The 25,012-nt window shown below is 33.4% G+C and overlaps 1 protein-coding gene across 2 annotated transcripts in view; it reads left to right on the top strand.

The window, feature by feature from the left end:
• Positions 1-11,268, top strand: part of LOC143231789 (alpha-1-inhibitor 3-like) — a 65,442-nt gene extending 54,174 nt beyond the window's left edge. The window contains exons 24-32 of one of the 2 annotated variants that reach the window (XM_076466440.1): positions 55-293; positions 611-848; positions 938-1,131; positions 1,851-2,063; positions 2,758-2,876; positions 5,392-5,482; positions 5,761-5,835; positions 10,530-10,632; positions 10,961-11,268. In XM_076466440.1, the coding sequence (XP_076322555.1) occupies positions 55-293; positions 611-848; positions 938-1,131; positions 1,851-2,063; positions 2,758-2,876; positions 5,392-5,482; positions 5,761-5,835; positions 10,530-10,632; positions 10,961-11,031 (1,343 nt within the window). In that variant the 3' untranslated portion in view covers positions 11,032-11,268. Of the gene's footprint in view, positions 1-54; positions 294-610; positions 849-937; positions 1,132-1,850; positions 2,064-2,757; positions 2,877-5,391; positions 5,483-5,760; positions 5,836-10,529; positions 10,633-10,960 lie in introns of those variants that run through there. The other variant, XR_013017186.1, reaches the window with a different exon arrangement.
• The last annotated feature ends 13,744 nt before the right edge of the window (positions 11,269-25,012 follow it).

Here is a 25,012-nt window from a genome sequence, read left to right as displayed (position 1 = left end):
TTTACATGTTTTATGAGCAGGGTTGTGATATTTTACTGTGTCAAATCTCTATAGGATATGCTGGTCAACTTAAGTATCGCCACCCAGATGGATCTTACAGCGCATTTGGAAAACGTGACAAAGAGGGCTCCACGTTTCTGACAGCCTTTGTATACCGTTCATTTTTCCAAGCTCAGCGTTTCATCCTGATTAAAAAATACGACCTCACCGTAACAGAAAACTGGATTTTGAGCAAACAGCGACCTAATGGTTGCTTCATTAGAGTTGGAAAAACTTTGCAAAGTGCTTTAATGGTACTGCTGGATGTAATATAACTAACTTTATATCATTATCTCTCTTTCAAAGTGACAAAGAAATCATGTTTATATTTACCAACTCAAGAAAACTACAACAACCACCGTATTTAATAATACAGTTTTTGTTAGAAATCATTTCCTTTCCCTTTGTAAGTGGTTAGTGTGTTTTGTTACTTGTATTTCATTTATGTAGGAAATTGCACAAAGTTCCAATAATTAGTTAAATATGAATTAATTTATTAATTAATTTCATTTCAGGAAAAATAAAATTTAAAATGCCATGACACTGTTTATTAATATTATTATTTTTGTAGGGTGGACTGAGCCACGAAGATGAAACTCCAGCACCTTTAACTGCCTATGTATTAATTTCCCTTTTGGAAGCGGGTTACAAAAATGACACTGTTATTGATCAAGGCATAAGATGTCTCAATGCATTGTCTAATCCAAGTACCTATTCTCTTGCCCTATTTGCATATGCAACTTCACTTGCAGACCATTCTTCAGCTAGAAACTACCTACGGTTACTAGAAGAGAGAGCGACTACTGAAGGTTAGTATTGTACTTGTGAAGCTTACAATATTGCAGGTACTTCTGTTTCTAATCTCTTTGTCATAAGTGTTTTCTTATGTTTGTGTTAGGTGGTAAAACCTTCTGGAAATCTCCAACTAGTGGTCCTTATTCTTGGGGAAGATCTGTTAGTGTGGAAATAGCTGGTTATGCTATTCTAACACTTTTACAGAATAGAAGTGCTTCTGACATGGCTAAAGTTACTCCTATTATTCGTTGGTTGGCTCAGCAACAAAACTACCGAGGTGGCTTTTTTTCAACTCAGGTTAGCTCAACTAACTTGTAAAATATTACTCTGTGATTACATAATGTTCTGATATTTATTTAACTAATTAAAATATGCTGTTTTATACATGCATTTCAGCAACATAATTTATTTTTATCCTTGTGGATGGCAGAACCAAGATAGTTCATTGTATAGCTATGTGCTTAACAACAGCCCAAATTAAATTATTAAATGTTAATTTTTTTACCTGAGAGATGACTAGATGTTAGTCTCTTAAGACTATCACACTAATATTATTGAATATAAAATGTTTTATTCTCATTCAAATTAACTTTAATTAATTTTTCAACATGGAAATTTAATTTATCTTAAATGTCTAATAAGCACATTTTAAATAATGGCCTACAAGTTTATTCAAAACAGTTCTTGGTTGTTTTCTTCAGTAAAACATGCTGTAGTATTTGGTTAAAGTTGTTTCAAAACTCATCTCAGGAAGGTAATTGTTTTCTTTGTGATACATTATAACACGTTCTACAGTAGTTTTGTGGTAATTCTCACAGCTTACAACTCTATCATATGAGTTTTGACATCTGTGGTAGGCAGAGCACACATAGCACATGATGTAGCTTTTTGTTTAGTAACAAACAAAGCAGTATCTTTTGAGCTGCTACCAAATTGTTACAAATGTGGGCCCTACAGAGTAGGAAACAACAAGGGTTTCCAAATTTTCATAAAAGGTTTTGTCTATTTAATTGCAGGACACTGTTGTGGCTTTGCAAGCTATGGCCAAGTTTGCTACCATCGCTTACAGGCACGATTTATATTTGAGAGTAGAAATAGAAAGTACTGGATTTAAAAGGGAGATCACACTTAACAAAGATAATAGCATCTTGATGCACACTTTCCGTATACCAACTGTCCCCAGTCATGTGGAATTTGAGGCTACGGGGAGAGGTTGTTGTCTTGTACAGGTGAGAGTATTTTATGGAAAATAAAGATGCATGAACTTTGTTTTTGTTTATTTATTGATTTTCTCCAATTAGCTTGAAAATGCTTATTTGTAGTAATCTTTTTAAATGTAAATTATTTTACAATTAATTGGAGGTAGCTGTTTAAACAATTTCCAAGACTATAAAATTTAGTGAAGAAAATGCTTATTTGTAGTAATCTTTTTAAATGTAAATTATTTTACAATTAATTGGAGGTAGCTGTTTAAACAATTTCCAAGACTATAAAATTTAGTGAAGAAAATGCTTATTTGTAGTAATCTTTTTAAATGTAAATTATTTTACAATTAATTGGAGGTAGCTGTTTAAACAATTTCCAAGACTATAAAATTTAGTGAAGAAAATGCTTATTTGTAGTAATCTTTTTAAATGTAAATTATTTTACAATTAATTGAAGGTAGCTGTTCAAACAATTTCCAAGACTATAAAATTTAGCTTGAAAATGCTTATTTGTAGTAATCTTTTTAAATGTAAATTATTTTACAATTAATTGAAGGTAGCTGTTTAAACAATTTCCAAGACTATAAAATTCAGTGAAGAAAATGAAAGAATGATTTTTTTGGAAATACCTTATCATTTGACAATGTTTTATTAATAATAAAAACTTTGTGTTTTCACAGCATATTGATATGTATGTTATAATTTTAATTATTTCTAGACATCTCTTCGTTACAATGTTTACACTCCACCTCCAAGAAAAGGATTTCATCTGTACGTTACTGTAAAAACAGATATGTACCAAGATTATAATAATGCCCACATTACCATCTGTGTGAGGTATATCGTTTTTATATGTATCTATGTACAGAACTATTATATGATAATTCAAATTACTGCTTTTTGAAAGAACAAGTTTAACAATGAATATACATAGCTTTATCCTTTTGTGTAAGTAATCCTTTCTCCCCCAATATACTGACAGTTTGGTAACACTAGTATCTTTACTCCTATATGGGCTTTTGTTGTACACCTGAACAAAGTCTTTATATTAAATTTGGTATGAAGAGGAAAAGGTGTGTTTTATGTCTGTGTGGTATGCAGAAATATTATATCTGTTTGCTACTCCTTACTTAATATAAGTGTATTTAGTTTAAGCATAGATGCTGTTGAATAAAGTCACTAAATTCCTTTTGCCCTAGCTACCTATTGTCTTGGGTCACTCATCTAAGACAGAGGTTCTCAAGCATTTTTCTTGGTTCCTCTTCAAACATTATTTCAAATTGTGATGAATCTTCCTTGTTATGTATTAGAATTTGAAATAGTCTGCAACTGAGTTAAAAATAATTTAAATTTAGAAATTAATGAAATGTCAATATGTATCAGTTTTATGATATTTGTCAACAATATTCTTACACAGTTTTTTTTCTTAATACAAGTGTATATTAATATATAAACAGTAATATAATTTATAATAAAGGTTATTATAAATAATGATTTATATACTAAAGTTTTACAAGCAATATTGAGTCTGATCTGGAACTTCCTTGATGTCTTATTGAGGGTTCATGATGAGTGAATTAATTTCAAGTTGGTATCATTATAATTTACTTAAAAGGAACCTATCTAGCTCTCCACTGATTGTTTACTGGTTACATGTCGAGTTTTTCACCGATGAAGGTATGTAATATTTACATAAAGCATTGAGGGGGAACATAAATTGATAAAGAAAAAAATGTCTCTTTCTGGAGGACAGTGATTGTGGACATGAAATTCAGTTCTGAATTTGAAAAATCCTGAAATAGAATGAATGACTGAAGTATATGCCCATGAAATGGTTTTTGTAGTTTCTAAAGCATCTACTTGTATAATAACTTTTAAAGAAGGTGTGTGTTGAATATTTCCTGAGAATTCTGTTGAAACAGTAATAGTGCAGATATTTAAGTCTTGTCCATTGATAAAAAGCATATTGGCACTTGGGCTAAAGGAATGAATTTGTTACACTATAAATCTTATATCAAACAGACCTGATGAGAACAAACAAGCTGTATGAGTGTAAAACTTGTATTGAAGGCTTAAAAGACAAAACCTGGTTCTGTAGGTAATATAATAAACTGGAATCTCGGAGAAACTAAATTGGTAAATGTGATCATCTTAGATGGAAAATATTTCAATCTAAAACTTCCAATAAAATTCTCAGTTATTCCTGTGGATAATCTAACTAATATATTAAGGCAGAATAAGAATTAGTCATTTAGGGTTGAGAAAAAAAAATAACTTGAATCCAAGTTTCAGATAAAGGACAATGATTATGAAACATGCATTTGACTGAGGGTATTATAGAGGTTCTTCCATCTTAATAATCTTGAATCAGCTGGTGAAATAGACTATTGTGATTTTTGAGGATACTTATGATATTTCTGGCATCACTTAGAGTAAATATTAATCTGCACCTATACAGGTTTTAACACATTATATAAAAATAATTCTGAATATTTGAATCAACAAGACATGCAACATCTGCTGTAAATCTGTAGTAGAATAGCGTGTATCAAAACAACATTTTAACATTACTTAGCATTTTGTGATGCCATTAAAAATTATTCACTTTTGGGAAGGCTATGTAACAATCTTTTCCCATGCCAAAATATCTGTACATTCGGATTATAAATATGTAATCAAATTTCAGGACATGGCTTCCAGTTGTTCTTCCTATTCAACCTGAAACAACTGAAGAATGAAACATACATGCTATTATACACAAATACATACCAGTCAAATCACCAGAGGCAATACCAGTGGATTTCTGTGCCATCGTTGTTGAATTGAGCACTAAAGAACAGTTATCCTTGTACAGTGGGTGATTATTGAAATTCTGCAAGTATGAGTGGTGCTCTTTGGACATGATTTCCTTTTACAGTGGAAATTGCACTGCAAGACTATTGCAAAGATACATGGTTGTTAAATAGAGCATGAAGATACATGGCAGCATGGACTGTCATGACGTATGTAATATAACATACTCAAATCTCTATATTTACAGGGATAACTACATTAATATTTTATAGATACTGTTGTATCAAAGCTATATTACGCAAATAGTTTTTGTTCTAATATGTTTCAATACTTCTTAATACAGATAAGTGTAAAATCTTTATTTTGCTTGAGATGTTTCAAAGATACATTACATCTATAATAAAATTTCTATTACATAAACAATTACATAAAAGATAAGTAATTAGTAGAGATGGAAAAATTAATTACATAACAGTAGGTAGAGTAGAAATGGGTTACTCTTATACTGATAAATTTTGATAACTGATAATGTGTTAACCTATAACACCACTTCTTTCAGCTATGATGGCAAAACTGGCGTATCTAACATGGCTGTACTGGAGATGAAAATGGTTTCTGGATGGATACCAGATGAAACAAGCATTGAAAAAGTGAGGCGTGTTTGTTGTGTGGCATTGTGGACTTCAAAATAAATAATTTATATACCAGCAAGTTTCTAGAACTTCATATATTAAAATCTGTGTTCACTCATGAATTTTTCTCAATAATTTCTCCAAAACAATAGTTTGTTTTAAAATTTATTGTTGCATTATATTTTAATGTATTTTGTTCTCTTACTTTATTATAAGAGTTTGTTACTTCGAGTTTATAAAGTTATACACAGTTTGTTGATAACTGTCATGAACATTCTTGTTATTTTCTCCCATAGCTTTTGACCGACGAACGGCTAAATATTAGCTATTATGAGGTGGATGGAAATCAACTAAACTTGTACTTTTCAGAGGTAAACTTGTACTAAATTAACACAAAATGTTATTAGTTGATGATTTGCTAACTGGAATTAGTTCATGGAACTGAAAATTTTTCTCCTTCAAAATGTCTTTGCATAACTATTCAAAACTTATATTCAAGAAATCTACTTGTATTATGTCAATTACAGATCCAAAACTGTGACAAAATGAGAAACCTTTCACACTGTACAATTTGAAAGCATTTTAATAAGGTTTAAGCTAATTATTAGACATACAAGACTGTTTCTGAATACGTATGTAGCATGAATGTTAGAATTTTTAAAGTAATAGTTTATCACAGGTTTATTTACATAGGTGTGTGTTGTGTAGTTCAGTTGTTGTGAATTAGCAGTTGTTATATTGTTACATCATATTACTAAAACCTTGTGATGACAAAAACCCACTTGAAGTAAAAATGTATTCTGAAGATGATCTAAGAAGGTCAAAACGTTGTTCTATACTGTATTTTAAATAAAATACTAATCTTGAGAATACATTTTTACTTGAACGTTATAAGTTTTTCTAGTTTTAATTAAGTATTATTCCATCATGGTATCTTGTAGCATGTAGAAAGTTCTATAGCTCTGCCAGATTATAAATAGGTATTTGGATTTTGACTGAGTGATTGCAAGTGCAGGCATAATTAGAGCATATATTTGCAATTTTTTAAACTGAAATTATCACAAACTGTAATGTGATGATAACAGAGCAGGAAAAATAATTTGTCTTATGAAATTGTGTCCTAAAGTAACCGGCCCCCAAGTATTGCAGTGGTATGTTTGTGGACTTGTACTTCTAGAAACTGGATTTTGATGCTCAGGGTGGGCAGAACATAGATAGCCTTTTGTGTAGCTTTGTGCTTAATGACAAATAAGAATAGCAATGTAAAGTGACTAACTAAGCTATTGTATGGACTTTGATGTAAAAGAGACAATTATTTAAAGCTCTGAATACAACTGTGGTAGTCAACAGGGTAATGAACATTTGTTTCTATGATTAGTGATGTCGAGAAAACCCACTTGTAGAGAAATATTTATGTAAAAATGGTTCGTTTGGGTTGAGAAAATATTTTACGTAGAAGAGGGAACAACGTTTCGACCTTCTTCGGTCATCGTCAGGTTCACAAAGAAAGAAAGAGGTAACTGAACGGGAGCTGACCACATGTTTGGAAGGGGGTTGTGTAACTGAGTGTCGGAATGTAGAGGGCGGTGTTAGATGTTTGAATATATAATTTTATGTTATTTATTTTATTATATTTAATATAGGTATAAAGGCGTTCCTTTATATTGGTTTATTTTGGGTTTAAGTTGTTGTATAAGTAAGGCTTCTTTAATTTTGCGTTTGTTTATGTTTGTTTCTTTATTTAGTATTTGAGTGTTTTCAATGGTTATGTTGTGTTTATTTGACTTGCAGTGTTCGAAAACGTGTGTGAAGGTGACTTTTTATGTTCATTGAATCTGGTTTCCATTTTTCTACTTGTTTCTCCAATATAGAAGTCGTGGCAGTTATCACATTGTATTTTATAATACAATTGGTGTGGTGTTTGTCAGTATAGTTTTTACATAGTATAGACCTCAGTTTTGTGCCTGGTTTTTGAATAAATTTGGTATTAACTGGAATGTCATATTTTGTTACTAGTTTTTGCCAAATGTTGGTTATTTGTTTGCTGATGTCAGGAATATATGGTATGCAGCAGTATATGGTTTCGTGATTTTTGATTCGTGAGATATATTTACTTTAGTTGGTTGATTTTGCTTTCTGTCTAGGTGTGTACGTATAATGTTTTCTACGGTTTGTGGAGGAAACTTATTGATGTTGATGAAGTATTGTTTTATTTTGTCTAATTCATCGTTAATTTATCTGGTGACCATAGTTTTATAAAACTGTGTTTATTTGGTTTCTTAGTATGTTGAGTTTTTGTTTTGTTTCATGTGCTGAGTCCCAAGGAATGTATAGTCCAGTATGGGTGATTTTTCGGTGGATTTCTGTTTTGAAATGTGTGTCGGTTATTATAATTTTGAGGTTAAGAAATGATATTTGATTGCTTTCTTCCTGTTCATGTGATGTTAATGTTGGGATGTATAGAGTTAATGTGATTGAAAAAGATGTGTGTTCTGTAGATGTGAATCCCAATCAGTGTCATCTATATATCTGTACCAGTATAGTGGTGGATGTAATGCTGTGTTAATTGCTTTTCTTTCAACTTGTGTCATAAAAATATTGGCTAGAACTGGTGATACTGGGTTGCTCATGCTTAGGCCATTTGTTTGTATATAGTTGTGGTTGTTGAACATGAAGTTTGTCTTTATCGTGGTGAATTCTATGAGGGTTGCTATTGGTTGCTGGGAATGTCTATAGTTGGGTTAGGGTCTCGGATATAGAGTTCTAAGGCTATCTTGCAGGCTTCAGTAGTTGGAACTTCTGTAAAGAGGGATATAACATCGAAACTGGCCATTAAGGCTTTATGATTAAGTTGATTTAGATTAGACTTGAAATTAAAAGAGTCTTTGATGAATGAGCTGGCTGATGTTACATATTTGGAGAATGCCCATGCTATGTATTTACCAAGATAGTAATTAAACGATTCATATGTGGACATTATTGGTCGTAATGGACAACCTGGTTTATGAGGTTTGGGGATGCCGTATATTTGCGGTGTGCGTGAGTCGGTTTTACGTAGGTAGGAATAAAGTGTTTGTGAAATTGTGTTGGTTTTTTTCATTTGTAGTAGTAATTTGTTCAGTTGCGTCTCGTGTGTCTTTGTTGGATTTGTGTGTATTGGCTTAAATTTGTTCGTGTCTGAGAGGATGTTCTTCATTTTTTGGATGTATTCATTCGTGTTCATTATGACTATAGCGTTACCTTTATCTGCTTTTAGAATTTTTATGTTTTAGTCTTGTTTTAGGTTTTTAATGGAATTAATGTCTCTTTTTCTAAGTTTTTTTTTTAGCTTTCTGTTTTGTGAAATTATGTTGATGGTTTTGTGAGAAAATTCTTTGAAAAATCGTTTAAGATGTTATTTTTAGGTGTTTCTGGAAAATATAAATTTTTAATTTTACCTGGGAATTTTGGCTGTTGAATGTCAATAAAATTATCTAAGTTGTCTTCTTTCTGTTGGTTGTTTTTGGTCGTTTCCTTGTTTTTGTTTTCTGTAGAAAGTATCACAAGTCTCCTGGCTAGATCTTCCAAACATGTTTTGATTTCTATGGTTGGAATGTACCTAGGTGCTATTGCAAAGAACATTGCAAAGATTTAAAGAACATAAAAGTCACCTTCACACGTTTTCGAACACTGCAAGTCAAATAAACACAACATAACCATAGAAAACACTCAAATACTAAATAAAGAAACAAACATAAACAAACGCAAAATTAAAGAAGCCTTACTTATACAACAACTTAAACCCAAAATAAACCAATATAAAGGAACGCCTTTATACCTATATTAAATATAATAAAATAAATAATATAAAATTATATATTGAAACATCTAACACCACCCTCTGCATTCCGACACTCAGTTGCACAACCCCCTTTCAAACATGTGGTCAGCTTCCGGTCAGTTACCTCTTTCTTTCTTTGTGAACCTTACGATGACCGAAGAAGGTCGAAACGTTGTTGCTCTTCTACGTAAAATATTTTCTCAACCCAAACGAGCCGTTTTTGCATATATATTTGTTTCTATGTTTGACTTGTTTTGATATATTATTTTAAGACACTTCAGCTATGTGCCACTTGTTTATTATTGAAATTTATTGCTAAAAGTCACAGACATCTACTCTAAATATTCTTGCTCATCCATTCATATCAAAACCTGACACTAAATCAATAGACAAAATTGGATGCGAGGTTAGTATTTTTTCGATTTTGTTCAGAACACTCTTTGTATTTAAACGACACCTGCAGATAATAAATCTTCAATAGAAACCTTGATCTTAAATGTGGAAAGTAAGCTTTCAATAAATTTCTGGACTGAAGGTAGGAAAGTAAGCAAGAATATTAAGTAATATTGTAGTTTCACATCAGCTTAATGTGTATTCGTACCTTAGTTTCATGTTTCACATCAGCTTAATGTGTGCTCGTACCTTAGTTTCATGTTTCACATCAGCTTAATGTGTACTCGTACCGTAGTTTCATGTTTCACATCAGCTTAATGTGTACTCGTACCGTAGTTTCATGTTTCACATCAGCTTAATGTGTACTCGTACCTTAGTTTCATGTTTCACATCAGCTTAATGTGTACTCGTACCTTAGTTTCATGTTTCACATCAGCTTAATGCGTACACATATCTTAGTTTCATTACATCCTAGTAACATTAATTTAATCCAGTAAGAATTTCAGAAATTTAAAATTTGGTGCATAGTACAATTTTAAAAAATTTCTGAAGTAATTAAAAATTACAAGTTACGTGCAATAAGCTCGTGTTAATTAATATAAAAATACATTTAATCACTGACAGTTGTCTTTTTAAAAAGGTTCCAATTGGTTTGAATACAAACTCAATATTTTTTCATAACTAATAAATTTAAATTATATATGTATAATTCGATGGTTGCTGTTTTTATGAAGTAATCCTAAAGTGTTAAACTTAAGGTTATTTTTCTGTGTGATTAATTTATGGTGTATGGGAGCCATAGTTATGATGATTTTGCGAGGTATCATCTAACTTGTTTATCTTATCTTACAGCTAACACAAGAACAGGATTGCTTCACTTTCTATCTTAACCAAGAAACTGATGTTCAAGAAACAAAGCCAGCTTACATTTGGTTATATGATTATTATGAGCTAGGTATGAAAATTATATGAACTAAAGCCATATTGATATTCATATAGATTTAACGAAATTCTGAAGAACTCCCATAAACTTTTCTTTGCATTTGTTTATATCATTGATAAGAGTGCAGAACGTTACATTAAATTGTTAAGCCTAACTTCTTTTTTAATCGATTGTAAAAGTGCAATGCATTTAAAATTAACCACGGTTATAAAAGATTAATTTATAAAACGATTTAAAAGCGATAATAACGTTTAACTTGCCAAAGAAACAATGACTTTCAAACAAGTTTTGAGTCTCGTTTGAAAAACCATTTATTAAATTGATTTTATAAATTTTTCAGAGCAAAAAATTGTAACCACGTACACCATTGGTGAGAACATTGAGAATCTGCGGCAACGTCCTCGAATTTGATTATACGTCAGAAAAGTTGACTAAGAACTGTTTGATGTGTTTATTTTTGTATTTTTTTCACAACAGATCTTAAATTGTCGTTCATTTTAATTGATCAATATGTATCGATCTTGTATTAAAAAAAAAGCAGTTACAGTTTGTAGTGTTAAATCTCGCCCAAGGTCAGTTGTGTGTTAGAGTGAAATGAAATAAAGACTAACCTTGGAAAGCACAAACACGAGGTTAATGGAACACGTGGTTCGTGGTGTGCTAGTTTTTGTAAAACAACTTTGGATCGTTGTATTTCATCATAAATACTCTCACTATCACAAATGGCCTCAGTATGTTCCAACAGTAAAACTTTGAAAAAAAAACAAAACACGTACGAACTATGTAAATACTTGCTATAGCAGAATTAATGTGTTTTCTAAGTATCTCATAATTACAAACTTTAAGGCGTTTGTTTCTTTTGGATTTCGCGCAAAGCTACACGAGGGCTATCTGCGCTAGCCGCTCCCAATTTAGCAATGTAAAACTAGAGGGAAGACATCACCACCCACTGCCAACTCTTGGGCTACTCTTTTACCAACGAATAGTGGGATTGCCCGTATCATCATAACGCCCCCCACGGCAGAAATGGTGAGCATGTTTGGTGCGACGGGGAACTTTAAGACGTAATAATAGGGCCTGGCATGGCCTAGCGCGTTAAGGCGTGCGCTTCGTAATCTGAGGGTTGCTGGTTCACGCCCGAGTGGCGCCAAACATGCTCGCCCTCCCAACCGTGGGGGCGTTATAATGTGACGGTCAATTCCACTATTCGTTGGTAAAAGAGTAGCCCAAGAGTTGGCGGTGGGTGGTGTTGACTAGCTGCCTTCCCTCTAGTCTTACACTGCTAAATTAGGGACGGCTAGCACAGATGGCCCTCGAGTTGCTTTGTGCGAAATTCCAAAACAAACAAACAAACAAATAAGACGTAATAATAGTAAAGATTTATTGGCGAAGTTGGATAATAAAGGAGTTATATGGCCTAAGCCCGCCTTCACCCATGGGCGTCCGCAGAACAATAATATACATATGCTGAATGGATAAAAAGAATTATGTTTCACATTTTCCTCCTCCCCCGCGGACGTTCATGTACTCATCCTATTCCACTCTAAAGGAGTTAACCCCTTATCGTTGCGCGGAGCAGGCGCTACTGTGACTTTAAGATAACAAAAAAGATGACGTCATGTAAGGAATTTTGTGGAAGCCACGGACGGACAGACATAATTTCTTCGGCTTCTGCTCTCTGTGTGATGTTAAAATGCTTATAATTAATTCAAGTAAGACATTCGTATTCTCACTCTATACTATCTCTGTATTCAAGCGAAAAGCCACACGTTTGATTATGTACGCTCTGCCCACAGCCAGTATCAAACTCCCAATTTTCATGCTCTAAACCCTTAATCTCCTCACTGAGTTACTGGAGGAAAACTCCAAATACCGAGCTATGGAGCTGAAGCCACATGACTCGCTTCCCACATTCTGAGGCTGAGGGTATATTTCACTATTTGCAGGGGGCTAGCCCCCTTACTTCCTGTCTTTGAATTTAAAATGAGAGAAATCCAAATGCTGTACACCTGATAATAACATTTTAACAAGATTAACTTCAATAAATGACTGCCACTTGATTTACATTAAGTAATTAAAAAACAAAGGTAACACACTTTTCTTATTACCGTCAAGAGATGTCACACATTAAATTCAATGGTCCGCCCTTATTATGTTCCAGTAAACAATATTTAATGTACTTGTATGTAAAACTGAATGTATATATACGCTAAAACCAATTTTAATTACAACAAATAGGAAGGTATGCGCATCCATTTGATTAAATCCCAGACATAAAGGTGGAATTTCAGGTTAACTAAAGTAAGGGTATAATGATGTAAGCTGAGATTCTATTTAAAAACATTAAAATCATTAGTGGATAAAGTGATATGTGATCATTAGTGGATAAAGTGTTATGTGATCATTAGTGGATAAAGTGTTATGTGATCATTAGTGGATAAAATGATATGTGATCATTAGTGGATAAAGTGTTATGTGATCATTAGTGGATAAAGTGATATGTGATCATTAGTGGATAAAGTGATATGTGATCATTAGTGGATAAAGTGATATGTGATCATTAGTGGATAAAGTGTTATGTGATCATTAGGGGATAAAGTGTTATGTGATCATTAGTGGATAAAGTGATATGTGATCATTAGTGGATAAAGTGTTATGTGATCATTAGTGGATAAAGTGTTATGTGATCATTAATGGATAAAGTGATATGTGATCATTAGTGGATAAAGTGATACGTGATCATTAGTGGATAAAGTGATACGTGATCATTAGTGGATAAAGTGATACGTGATCATTAGTGGATAAAGTGATACGTGATCATTAGTGGATAAAGTGTTACGTGATCATTAGTGGATAAAGTTTTATGTGATCATTAGGGGATAAAGTGATATGTGATCATTAGGGGATAAAGTGTTATGTGATCATTAGGGGATAAAGTGTTATGTGATCATTAGTGGATAAAGTGATATGTGATCATTAGTGGATAAAGTGATATGTGATCATTAGTGGATAAAGTGATATGTGATCATTAGTGGATAAAGTGATATGTGATCATTAGTGGATAAAGTGATACGTGATCATTAGTGGATAAAGTGATACGTGATCATTAGTGGATAAAGTGATACGTGATCAAGTGATAAAGTGATACGTGATCATTAGTGGATAAAGTGATTATGTGATCATTAGTGGATAAAGTGATATGTGATCATTAGTGGATAAAGTGATATGTGATCATTAGTGGATAAAGTGATATGTGATCATTAGTGATAAAGGATGATCATTAGATAAAGTGATACGTGATCATTAGTGGATAAAGTGATACGTGATCATTAGTGGATAAAGTGATACGTGATCATTAGGGATAAAGTGATCATGATCATTAGTGGATAAAGTGATACATGTGATCATTAGTGATAAAGTTTCATGTGATCATTAGGGGATAAAGTGATATGTGATCATTAGGGGATAAAGTGTTATGTGATCATTAGGGAATAAAGTGTTATGTGATCATTAGGGGATAAAGTGTTATGTGATCATTAATGGATAAAGTGTTATGTGATCATTAGTGGATAAAGTGTTATGTGATCATTAGTGGATAAAGTGATATGTGATCATTAGTGGATAAAGTGATATGTGATCATTAGTGGATAAAGTGTTATGTGATCATTAATGGATAAAGTGATATGTGATCATTAGTGGATAAAGTGATATGTGATCATTAGTGGATAAAGTGATATGTGATCATTAGTGGATAAAGTGATATGTGATCATTAGTGGATAAAGTGATATGTGATCATTAGTGGATAAAGTGTTATGTGATCATTAGTGGATAAAGTTTCATGTGATCATTAGGGGATAAAGTGATATGTGATCATTAGGGGATAAAGTGATATGTGATCATTAGGGGATAAAGTGTTATGTGATCATTAATGGATAAAGTGATATGTGATCATTAGTGGATAAAGTGTTATGTGATCATGAGTGGATAAAGTGGTATGTGATCATTAGTGGATAAAGTGTTATGTGATCATGAGTGGATAAAGTGATATGTCCACTTCCATTGCATCCTTGTTTGGTTCCTTTTTTCAGTTCAATATCAAAGTTTCCATAGGTTTTAAAATTTTATTTAGTGATAAGTTTTTGTACTTGTATATATTATAAATGTGTTTCTTTCATGCTATGGATAATGAAATGAGGTTGATTTTAGTTTGTAAGAATATTCTGGTTACATTATAGGTCATATCAAATGTTTAATGTGATTTCCATTTATTTAAAGAAATTCCGAACAGGATATGATCTGACGTATATTACGTAATGTTGGACATGATTTATTACTTGAGGATTAACATTTGATATCTTGCTAACTGATGAATGGGCTGTGATACTAAACACACTTTCAAATGTCACATGATAAGCAAACGCTAGAGTTTTGAAGGTTACCATAGAACGCCAGTTAATGTATTGTAATTGTAAAAATATTACATATGTGGCTTTATTCATTAATGGTTCTCTGGCTAAATAAAATCGTCTGCTAAGTGAGAACTAAAATATTCTATAGGCCCACTGAAAATTGTGTTTTGAAACCACATGAGTGTTAAAACAACAAAAATTACTTAATATCTCTTGTAGCCATATATAAATTTATTTTCTGAGATAGTGTAACGTTTGTTAAGTTCACGCTATGTGCAAAACATCACACGTTGTGGTCAACAAAAGTATTTGCACACAAAAGGTAGGGCGCACCATATTGCAAAGCAGCATGTCACGTGACGACCTCAAACTGGTATAAAATTGTGGTGGAACGGATCTATAAGAACTACTTTTGGACATTGTTTGGTACTGTGAAACCACCGAAAACAGACCTCTTTATAACAATTTATCTTCCGAGTTTGGCTCGTGATCTTTCGCTAATCGGTTCAGCCTTAGTCCATACATTTTCAATCTGATTGACATCAGGTGATAGACTTGGCCATTCCATAACATGAATTCTCTTACGTCTAAGATATATTTTAACGACTCTACAATTGTAGAGAAACTTGTTTGGTCATTGTGTAGACTAATTGGAATAATATCTAACAAACTACGGCAGGTGCACGACACCTTTAATGAGAAAATGTAACTAAAATCATGAAAAGTTAAGGTATTTATAAAACCCAGTAGGCCCGGCATGGCTAGGTCGTTAAGACCCTCGACTCGTGATTTGAGGGTCTCAGGTTCGAATCCCCGTCGCATCCAATATGCTAGCCCTTTCAGCCGTGGGGACATTGTAATATGACGGTCAATCCCACTATTCGTTGGTAAAAGAGTAGCCCAAGAGTTGGCGGTGGGTGATGATGACTAGCTGCCTTCCCTCTAGTCTTACACTGCTAAATTAGGGACGGCTAGCACATATAGCCCTCGAGTAGCTTTGTGCGAAATTCCAAAACAAATTTAACATTTAGCTTTTTTTTTCAACACTTCAAATTAAAGTATGCCCGAATTTAAAAATTGATCTGGGCAGAGATTACTGAATATTATCTTCATATGTTGGTTTTGACTGCGCATTCTGTCTGAGCTACCAAGTGATTTTTGTACCGTTCAACATTGTTGAGGCTTCCGTATTGCGTATTGTGTTGTTTAATAATACTGAACTAACAAAAAAAAAGGATGAAACCTCTCATTTTCTGTGTATAATCAATAGAGGACCCACGTATTAATTATTGTGATTAAATGCAATTTTGATAATTTGTTGTTTCTTATTTTACATTTTTGTGTGTCTCGGGTTACTAAGGTTACATTTTTTTAAAGCTAATGTTCCTTACGTAAAGTATATTACGTTATTTATATATTGTCGCTTTCTTTAATACTATTGGTCAGACTAGTGTTTATTTGACTGAAGTTAAGCACAAAGTTACACAAGGGGCTATCTGTACTCTCTCCACCATGAGTATGAAAACCCGGTTTCTAGCTTTGTAAGTCCCAAGACATGCCGCTATTTAGTGCATCTAATATTATCAGTTTTAATTACTTCTTATTATCGTAAATAACGTTTTACACTATTAACGTAATATGTGTATTTTATTCTTACCAAAATCTCCTAAGCTGAGATATTATTGGTATTATGGCGGAAAATATCGCTAACAGTGAGGGTACCCAAGTGACGTCTCTTAAAAAGATTGTATTTCATTAGTTAGGCTTATACCTAATTTCACTTCAAGTGAATAGCTTATTTTTATCGGAAGTGGTATAAATTAAGAATTCTGTAATCAGCAGCCGCGTATCACAATTCCACTGGTTTATAAAAATAACATCAAAATATCTTTTTTAAAAAAAGCAGACGAGAACTCTATCGTTACTTTTGGAAATTAGCATCAGTTTGAATGCAGAAACGAATCGTAAGATTACTGCTAAACTCCAAACGTTACAGAATACATTAAGTACGTCATCATACAGAGTACCTAATACCACTTCATCAAAGTTCATGCATAATTACTCAAACACACAAACAATACCAGATAAACTTCTACATAGTACAATAAAATATTTTGATAAAAATTGGCGAAAAAATGAGTTTTTATGCGAACTAGACAGGTATTGCATATGTGATGAAGAGAGACCTAAACACCTCTCCCCGCTAAACTTCTACATTAGATCATTAAGATAAAATTATTTAAAATAATAACAATCATAGTAATAATAGAATAGAGCTAAAATAAAATAGGCCACCTACATTCTAGACTTATTAAAATAAATAAAATGAAAGAACAACATAAATCGACATTGCCCTGAAAAGGACCAGATTAAAGTTATGATATTACTTCAGCCATTCAGTATTTACTCGAAATATATTAATCTGGCCACTCCAACAAAGTAATGGAAGAAGGAAGAGGTCTAGTGTACCTCACCCTCCTGGGTATACAAATATATATACCCAAATACCAGAGAGAGAGAGAGATTACTGCTATGTTTGATTTACAAGGTCGTGTGGTGATGGATAGCTAGCCTTGTACTGCTTGGCTTCCTCAAGGTCAGGAGCAATGGCAAATGCTTCAAAAGCCACTAATCACGTTAATCTAACAGACATAAACTACCAAGCGGAGGAGCTTTTATGTTCACCGGCGCACGTTAAAGGATGCCAAACAATGTTGAAAGGTCTTACAAACCAGTAAATTGATTGCTACGCTAGCACGTGGTAGTTGCTGTTACTAAGCGACATTTCAGTACAGCAACTTATGATAAAAAAAAAGGCTAATGCGTAATCATGTCAACTGGTGATATGGAAAACTCTTTTAAATATGTGTAGAAGTCCAAGCACTTCGACTGTTACGAGAAATTTCAATTACATTATTTAAAAACAACGTTACGTCACGATTAACGTGAGATCACCAGGCGCTGTAACGACAATAAATACACCTAACTCGTGACCTGATCTTCCTGTTTCATTTATTATAGATTTATATTCGTTTATGTTCGTTAATATTAGGTCATTTACAAATAATTTTAACAGTCTTACATTTATTACTTCGCTTTGTATCTTTAAAACGTGTACATGTTCCACTGTTCTGGCACTTACATTCCTATCAGCCTCCACTACACAAAGATTATTATATTCCATATATTATATTTCTTCTATCACATTGCAGTTGTTTTCTAAAATTGTGTAGAAGGTGTGTGTTTTCTTATGGCAAAAGACGCATCGGGCTATCTGCTGAGTCCACCGAGGGGAATCGAACTCTTCATTTTAGCGTTGTAAATCCGTAGACTTACCGCTGTAGTAGTGGGGGATTTTAGAATGTTTTACACTACCAATATTTACAAAACTAACACTTTCGAAGAACAGTGTTCTGACATTGTTAAAAGCCAAGTGTTCTGATTGGTATTATTTCGAACCAATTGTTCTGACAATGTTTTAACTAACGTTGTTGAAAACCAAGCGGTATATTTCAGTGATATACGCTTGATTCATTCTTCTCTTCGTGACAATTAAAATGGTATCTCTTGTTGTGCGACCTTGTGTTCCAAATAACTTCCTTATTAAATTTCTTTTCTTGATAACATTAATTAACACTACTTAGTTACATTATCAACAACCATGACCATAATTAGCTATGACGTCACTGTCGTTGTGTTCTCGTCTTTTCCTTATATAAGTTATAACTTGAAAACTAACTGTGACCTCGGTAGAACGTAGCCTCTGGTTGTAATGCTCGTCACGATGGCGAAGCGCCTACGTCTGTTAAGGCTGAAAGGCAGCTAGTTAACAGTACTCACCGCCAACTCTTGGACTGCTACTGTTTGGCCAAAGAGTGGGATTTGACTGTGACTCTTATAACGCATTCACGGTCTCAGAGCGCAACCCCCCATTTTTGCATCAATTTGCTGCAAATCACAAGCCTTCAGATTTGCAGTCCGAACACGCTAGCCATTAGGCCACACGAAGCTCAAATTTAATTTGTTCGTGGTGTCATTAACAAGTCAATAATCTACTAAACGTTGTTTTTTCATGTTTGTTTTAACATAAAGCTACACACAGAATAGGCTAACTGCGCTCTGCCCAATATAGGTAATCGAATCCCTTATTTTAGCGCTGTAAATCCATAAACTGTCAGTCATAACTTAGTTTTGATATAAGGTTGATAGTGTTAAGATCTTTGTCGCAATAGTTTGATAATGCTATTGTTTAAATTATTGTCACAATAGTTTTAATGAGGTTACTATTGTTAAAATCCTTTTCGCAACAGTTCAATTTTATTTCTTACCTTTGGTGTTATTTTATGAAAATACACGGCCCCAAAAAGGTAAAAATTTATCACTAAAAAGTATGTTATTAAGATAATAATTCCTTATCACTTGTTTCATTTGAATATAGTCTGTAGGCAACCCTGGATTAAGGCATGGACTTACTAGGTAGGCTGAAGCCCAGAGCCTCACACTGACAAACACTGTCACACACACTTGTTTAATTAAATGTGTAATATCTTACACATGCAACGCATGTTGGCCTAAAAACTAATGCTTTGTCTACGAAGTGTTCTTTATCACAAGGCTTATAACAGGAAATGATACATACGTGAAAATAGTCCTAAGTGTTGAAACAACACGTATATCAATATAGAGAAATATAAGATTTTACAAATATGTGCAGAAGATTTTTAAAAAATGTAAATAACATTACAAATTAAATTAGCAGTTAAGATTTTGAAAGTAATGTGTGTGTGTGTGTGTTTTCTTATAGCGGTAAGATTAGTAGATTATAATGCAATAATCCGGGGTTCGATTCCCAATGGATCGAAAATTTTGAAACTTAATTGGATTGAATGTTTTTAATTTTCTAATTAGACGGTTTTTACAATGTATGGAAAAATGTGTATTTTGTAGTAAGCAGTTCACTTTGTTTAGCCCATGTTTCGATCCCGTATGTGAAATGAATTATACGTTTACGACATTCCTTAGGGCTTGTATAACTATCTATTTACTGGGATAGCCCAAAATAAGTTAAGTAACGTAGACGTTTTATCATAGTTTGTATGTTTTAGTGCAAAATTACATTGAATTATCTCTTGTGTCCACCACGGGAAATCGAACCCCAGATTTTAGGGTCGTAAGTCCTTGGGTTTACCACTATCCCACAGCGGGTCTTTACTCTGATGATGTGTGTGCTTTTCTCCTCTTTGTTCGTTTGCTTAGCAAACAAAGTACACATTTGTGTCATCACGAGTATCGAAACCCAGTTTTTAGAGTTATAAACCTTCAGGTTTACCGCTGAGGCCAGGCATCGCCAGGTGGTTAGGGCGATTGACTCGCAACCTGCGTGTTTGGATTCCTGTCCCACCAAACATACTCGCCTTGACACCCATATAGGCATTATAATTTGATACTCAATCCCACTATTCGTTGGCTGTGGATAGTGATGAATAGCTGTCTTCCCTCTAATGATGGCCCAGCCATCACGAGTTCGAATCCTTGACGCACCAAACATGCGCGCCCTTTCAGCCGTGGGGGCATTGCAATGTCACGCTTAATTCCATTATTCGTTGTAAAAGAGTAGTCCAAGCGTTGGCGGTGGGTGTTGATGACTAGCTGCGTTCCATCTACACTGCTAAATTATGGACGGCTAGTGCATATAGCCCTCGTGTAGCTTTGCGCGAAATTCAAAACAAACAAACTAAGCATATCTCTGAGCCACTTCTCTTCTTTCTACCTAATCCTAAAAAAGAAAACTATGTTGTAATGTACGTTTCATTCTGAATGTTAATTAATAACTAGTGTTAAAGAGCATGTTGTGTCAAATAATATGTGTGATTTTATCCTTGTTAAAGAGTTCAATCATGTATTTTTACGAGTGTTTTTCTCTTCGTCATGTGTTTTTAAGGGTTTATTTATGTCTCTAATGAATGTATCTGTGTTTTGAATTGTCCCGTTAAGCCTTAGCATGTGGTCTTTTCAAGCAAAATTGACTTTCCAAAATGGTAGCTCAGGCAGATCCTCTATATAACAGGAGGTTCGGAAAGATACACTACGACATTACACTGGCCAAGTTCAACTAAACCTAATTTAGTCTGTGCTAAGAAATATACAGACTGGACATAAGTGAGGCACAGAGAAACAGCTTTTATTTTGATGAAAACGATGTGTATTTACGAATAACTTGAATAAAGCGGATAAAAATTATTCTTTACTAATTTAATGTAATTCTCAGCATATTGTCCATGTAATTTGATTATATAGATAACGTCTTTATCTCTGTTGTGCCTGTTGTATGCCAGCTATAGTATTGGATGAAAGGACACAAGAGCACCAGATATAGTAGATGTACTGCAAGTTAATGATGGAAAGTTGTCTTTACTGGAGATGTAGATCGATCAAGAGTTATTGCAGGTTATCTAATCCATTCGAAGTTATTTTAAAGGCTTAATGAAAGTTACACCAAATAGTTGACTTGGAAATGACATACTTATCCAGAGTGACTAGCGATAACCACGTTACTGATAATTATTATTGGAATATAAGACATGTTGTAACCTCAGGACATCAAATAACCTTCCAAGAAAGGACACTTCTGTTGATTTATTTCGATAAAATACAACTTTACAGCGAAATCTCTTATGGACAGACTAGATCTTTCCTGAAGAAAATGAACAAACATAACTGGAGTAGAAACATTCTTGACGAAGCATTGCATGGAACTTCACACATCTAGAATAAATAAATAAAAAGGGAGATGTTCCTACGTTTAAATAAATAGTAGAAGTGCATGGTATGCCTGCATAACACATGTGCTTATAATTTCCTTATTCCTATATTTGATTCTGTAAAAAAAAAAATGTAACATTTTAAATTTGCAATTGAAGTTAAAAAAATGTTTGACTGTTTGTTTATTATTCAAATAAATAACTACGGTAGTTTTGTTGGCTTTTTTTGCTGAAATTGTTAAATAACCCAAATATCAATGTATTATTACCATTTTTAATTGTATTCACTGAAGGCTATATTATCTGAATTTTTACAATTATGGAGACTGTAGTGTTAAGCTTTGAATTAAACAAAGAAGAGTTACTAGATGGATTTTGAATTAGAAAGCTCATATTATTTCGTGTTTGTACTTTTTGACGTGAAGATATTTTGAAAATGGTAGACTGATGATGTCAAACCCTGGTGGCCCAATAGTTTAATCACGTTTAGCTCTATAAATTTAGAATAAAAGTGAGAATATTTTCGCATGTACTTGAAACCATAATTTTTTTCACACCAGCATAATTTTTATAATTATAAGTGGCCAAAATTTAAAAAAAACCTTTTAATGACTTTTAAAACATTTTGACAATTTTTATGGAAATCAAGTCTTGCAACATCCTTTCAATTTTAAATGTGGCCAACTCTATGAGACATGAACAACCTATAAAAGGTTTTATTTCATTTTAACATTGGAGTACTTCTTTTAACAGATGTTAGACCTGTATATAGCAAACTTAAAGTTACACCTACTCAGATGTAATATTAATAGTCACCTTTGCAGTAGGACTATCTTCATCTATTCCAGTTAACCGTTTTTGTTCTGAATTTTCCTGTTACGTGGAAGATCACTTGTGGTTATTTTTCATATCTTTTTTGTTCTACTCAATGACTAAAGTGTTTGATTTTTATTTTGACTTTATTACTGTGTCTTGTCTCCTTCATTTCATCTACAACAAATCATTACGATAATCCATTTGAAAATTAAATTAAAGGAAATGGTGGTAAATTCCCGTGTTTGACTTCTCAAAATTATTTTTATCACCAAATGATAAATTGCTCAAGAGGTAGCGCTGCATTCTTGAAATAACTGATGGAATGGAGGACTTCCAGATTGATCTGAGAGTAAGAACAATGGAACCCTGATTAATTTAAAGAAATCTTCACAATGAAGATTTTCTTTTCATCCTCCAACATTTTTTGTTTTTTCTTTTACTTTTATAAACGTTCAGTAACGTTAGGTATAACACTAATTAAAAACAGACGATCTCCTTAAAAACACTGGAATTTGAAACCTCAATATATCTCATCTAGCCTCGACCACAGCTCGGTTCTGGATTTTCTTATTTCTAGTTGGAGATGAATGATGTCTTCGTTCTAGAAATCACTGACTGCAATTAGATTAAACTAAAAATATGAATAGCTATATCTCATCTAGCCTCGACCACAGCTCGGTTCTGGATTTTCTTATTTCTAGTTGGAGATGAATGATGTCTTCGTTCTAGAAATCACTGACTGCAATTAGATTAAACTAAAAATATGAATAGCTATATCTCATCTAGCCTCGACCACAGCTCGGTTCTGGATTTTCTTATTTCTAGTTGGAGATGAATGATCTCTTCGTTCTAGAAATCACTGACTGAAATTAGAAAGAACTAAAAATATCAATAGCTGAGGATGATGATGGCATTTTGAGCTAAAATTTTGGCAATTCTGATCATTGAATAAAATCTGTGTTTATTGTGCCTACTGCTTCAAAACCTCAAAACAATAAGCTAGTAGGCTACAGTATCATAAATGGAACAATAAACTAGAAGGCTACAATGTTATAAACAAAACAATAAATTACTGCGCTAGAATGTTACAAATGGAACAATATATTTATAGGCTACTGTGTTAAAAAGAGAACAAGGAGTAAGGTACAGTGTTATAAACGGAACAATAGACTACAGTGTTAAATTCGGAACAGTATATATGTAGGCTACAATGCTATAAATGGAACAGTAAACTAGTGAGCTACAGTGTTAGAAATGAAATAATAACCTAGTACGAGTGAGCTACAATGTTAAAAACGGAACAATTGACCAGGAGACAACAGTGTTATAAACGGAATAATAGACTACAGTGTTAAATTCGGAACAGTATATATGTAGGCTACAATGCTATAAATGGAACAGTAAACTAGTGAGCTACAGTGATAGAAATAAAACAATAAACTAGTACGAGTAAACTACAATGTTATAAACGGAACAATAGACCAGGAGACAACAGTGTTATAAACGGAATAATAGACTAGGAGACTACAGTGTTAAAAACGGAACAATAGACCAGGAGACAACAGTGTTATAAACGGAATAATAGACTAGGAGACAACAGTGTTATAAACAGAACAATAAAGTGGTGTGTGACATTTTTATAGACATATTATTTGTTGGTTTCTTTCAACAATAAATTTGCATTGGACTCGCTGATGTGTTTACTGTGAGGTATCGAGTCCTGGATTTTAGCATTGTAAGTTCGTAAACTTCCTGCTGGCCCACTGAGAATCAAATGTACTGCAAGATAGAGTGTAATTATAAGAAAATAAACACAGTTTGTATCGCGTAATGCTTGAAGTATGTAATTCCATCCACTGGTCTTATCACTGTAGCTGAGGCCCCGTACGGCCAAGTTTGTTAATGCACTCGCCTCGTAATCCGAGGGTCGCGGGTTCGAATCCCGGTCGCACCAAAATGCTCGCCCTTTCAGCCGTGGGGGTGTTATGATGTTACGGTCAATCCCACTATTCGTTAGCAAAAGAGTATTCCAAGAGTTGGCGGTGGGTGGTGATGACTATCTGCCTTCCCTCTAGTCTTACACTGCTAAATTAGGGACGGTTAGCGCAGATAGCTCTCGAGTAGCTATGAGCGAAATTAAAAAACAAAACCAAACCTTACTGATTACCAAACTCATTGTATCAGACAATGAACGTCCAGAGTTGAGGCCCACAGAAAAATGTTAGGGGCATAATGTGTCCAATACGTAAAACATACAGACATTATTGTTTTTAAACTAACTTTTAATTAATTCCTTAAAACATGTTTTTTGTAATGAAAGTAGTGGGGTTGGAGCCTCACTTATCATACAGAATGTTCGTATGCTCAGAACGTGTGTACACATTCTGTATGTGAAGACATGTTTC

Source organism: Tachypleus tridentatus, chromosome 11, assembly GCF_004210375.1.
Source record: "Tachypleus tridentatus isolate NWPU-2018 chromosome 11, ASM421037v1, whole genome shotgun sequence".
Taxonomy (NCBI): domain Eukaryota; kingdom Metazoa; phylum Arthropoda; class Merostomata; order Xiphosura; family Limulidae; genus Tachypleus; species Tachypleus tridentatus.
The sequence above is the reverse complement of the archived record's forward strand: the minus strand, read 5'-3'. Positions and strand labels throughout refer to the sequence as shown.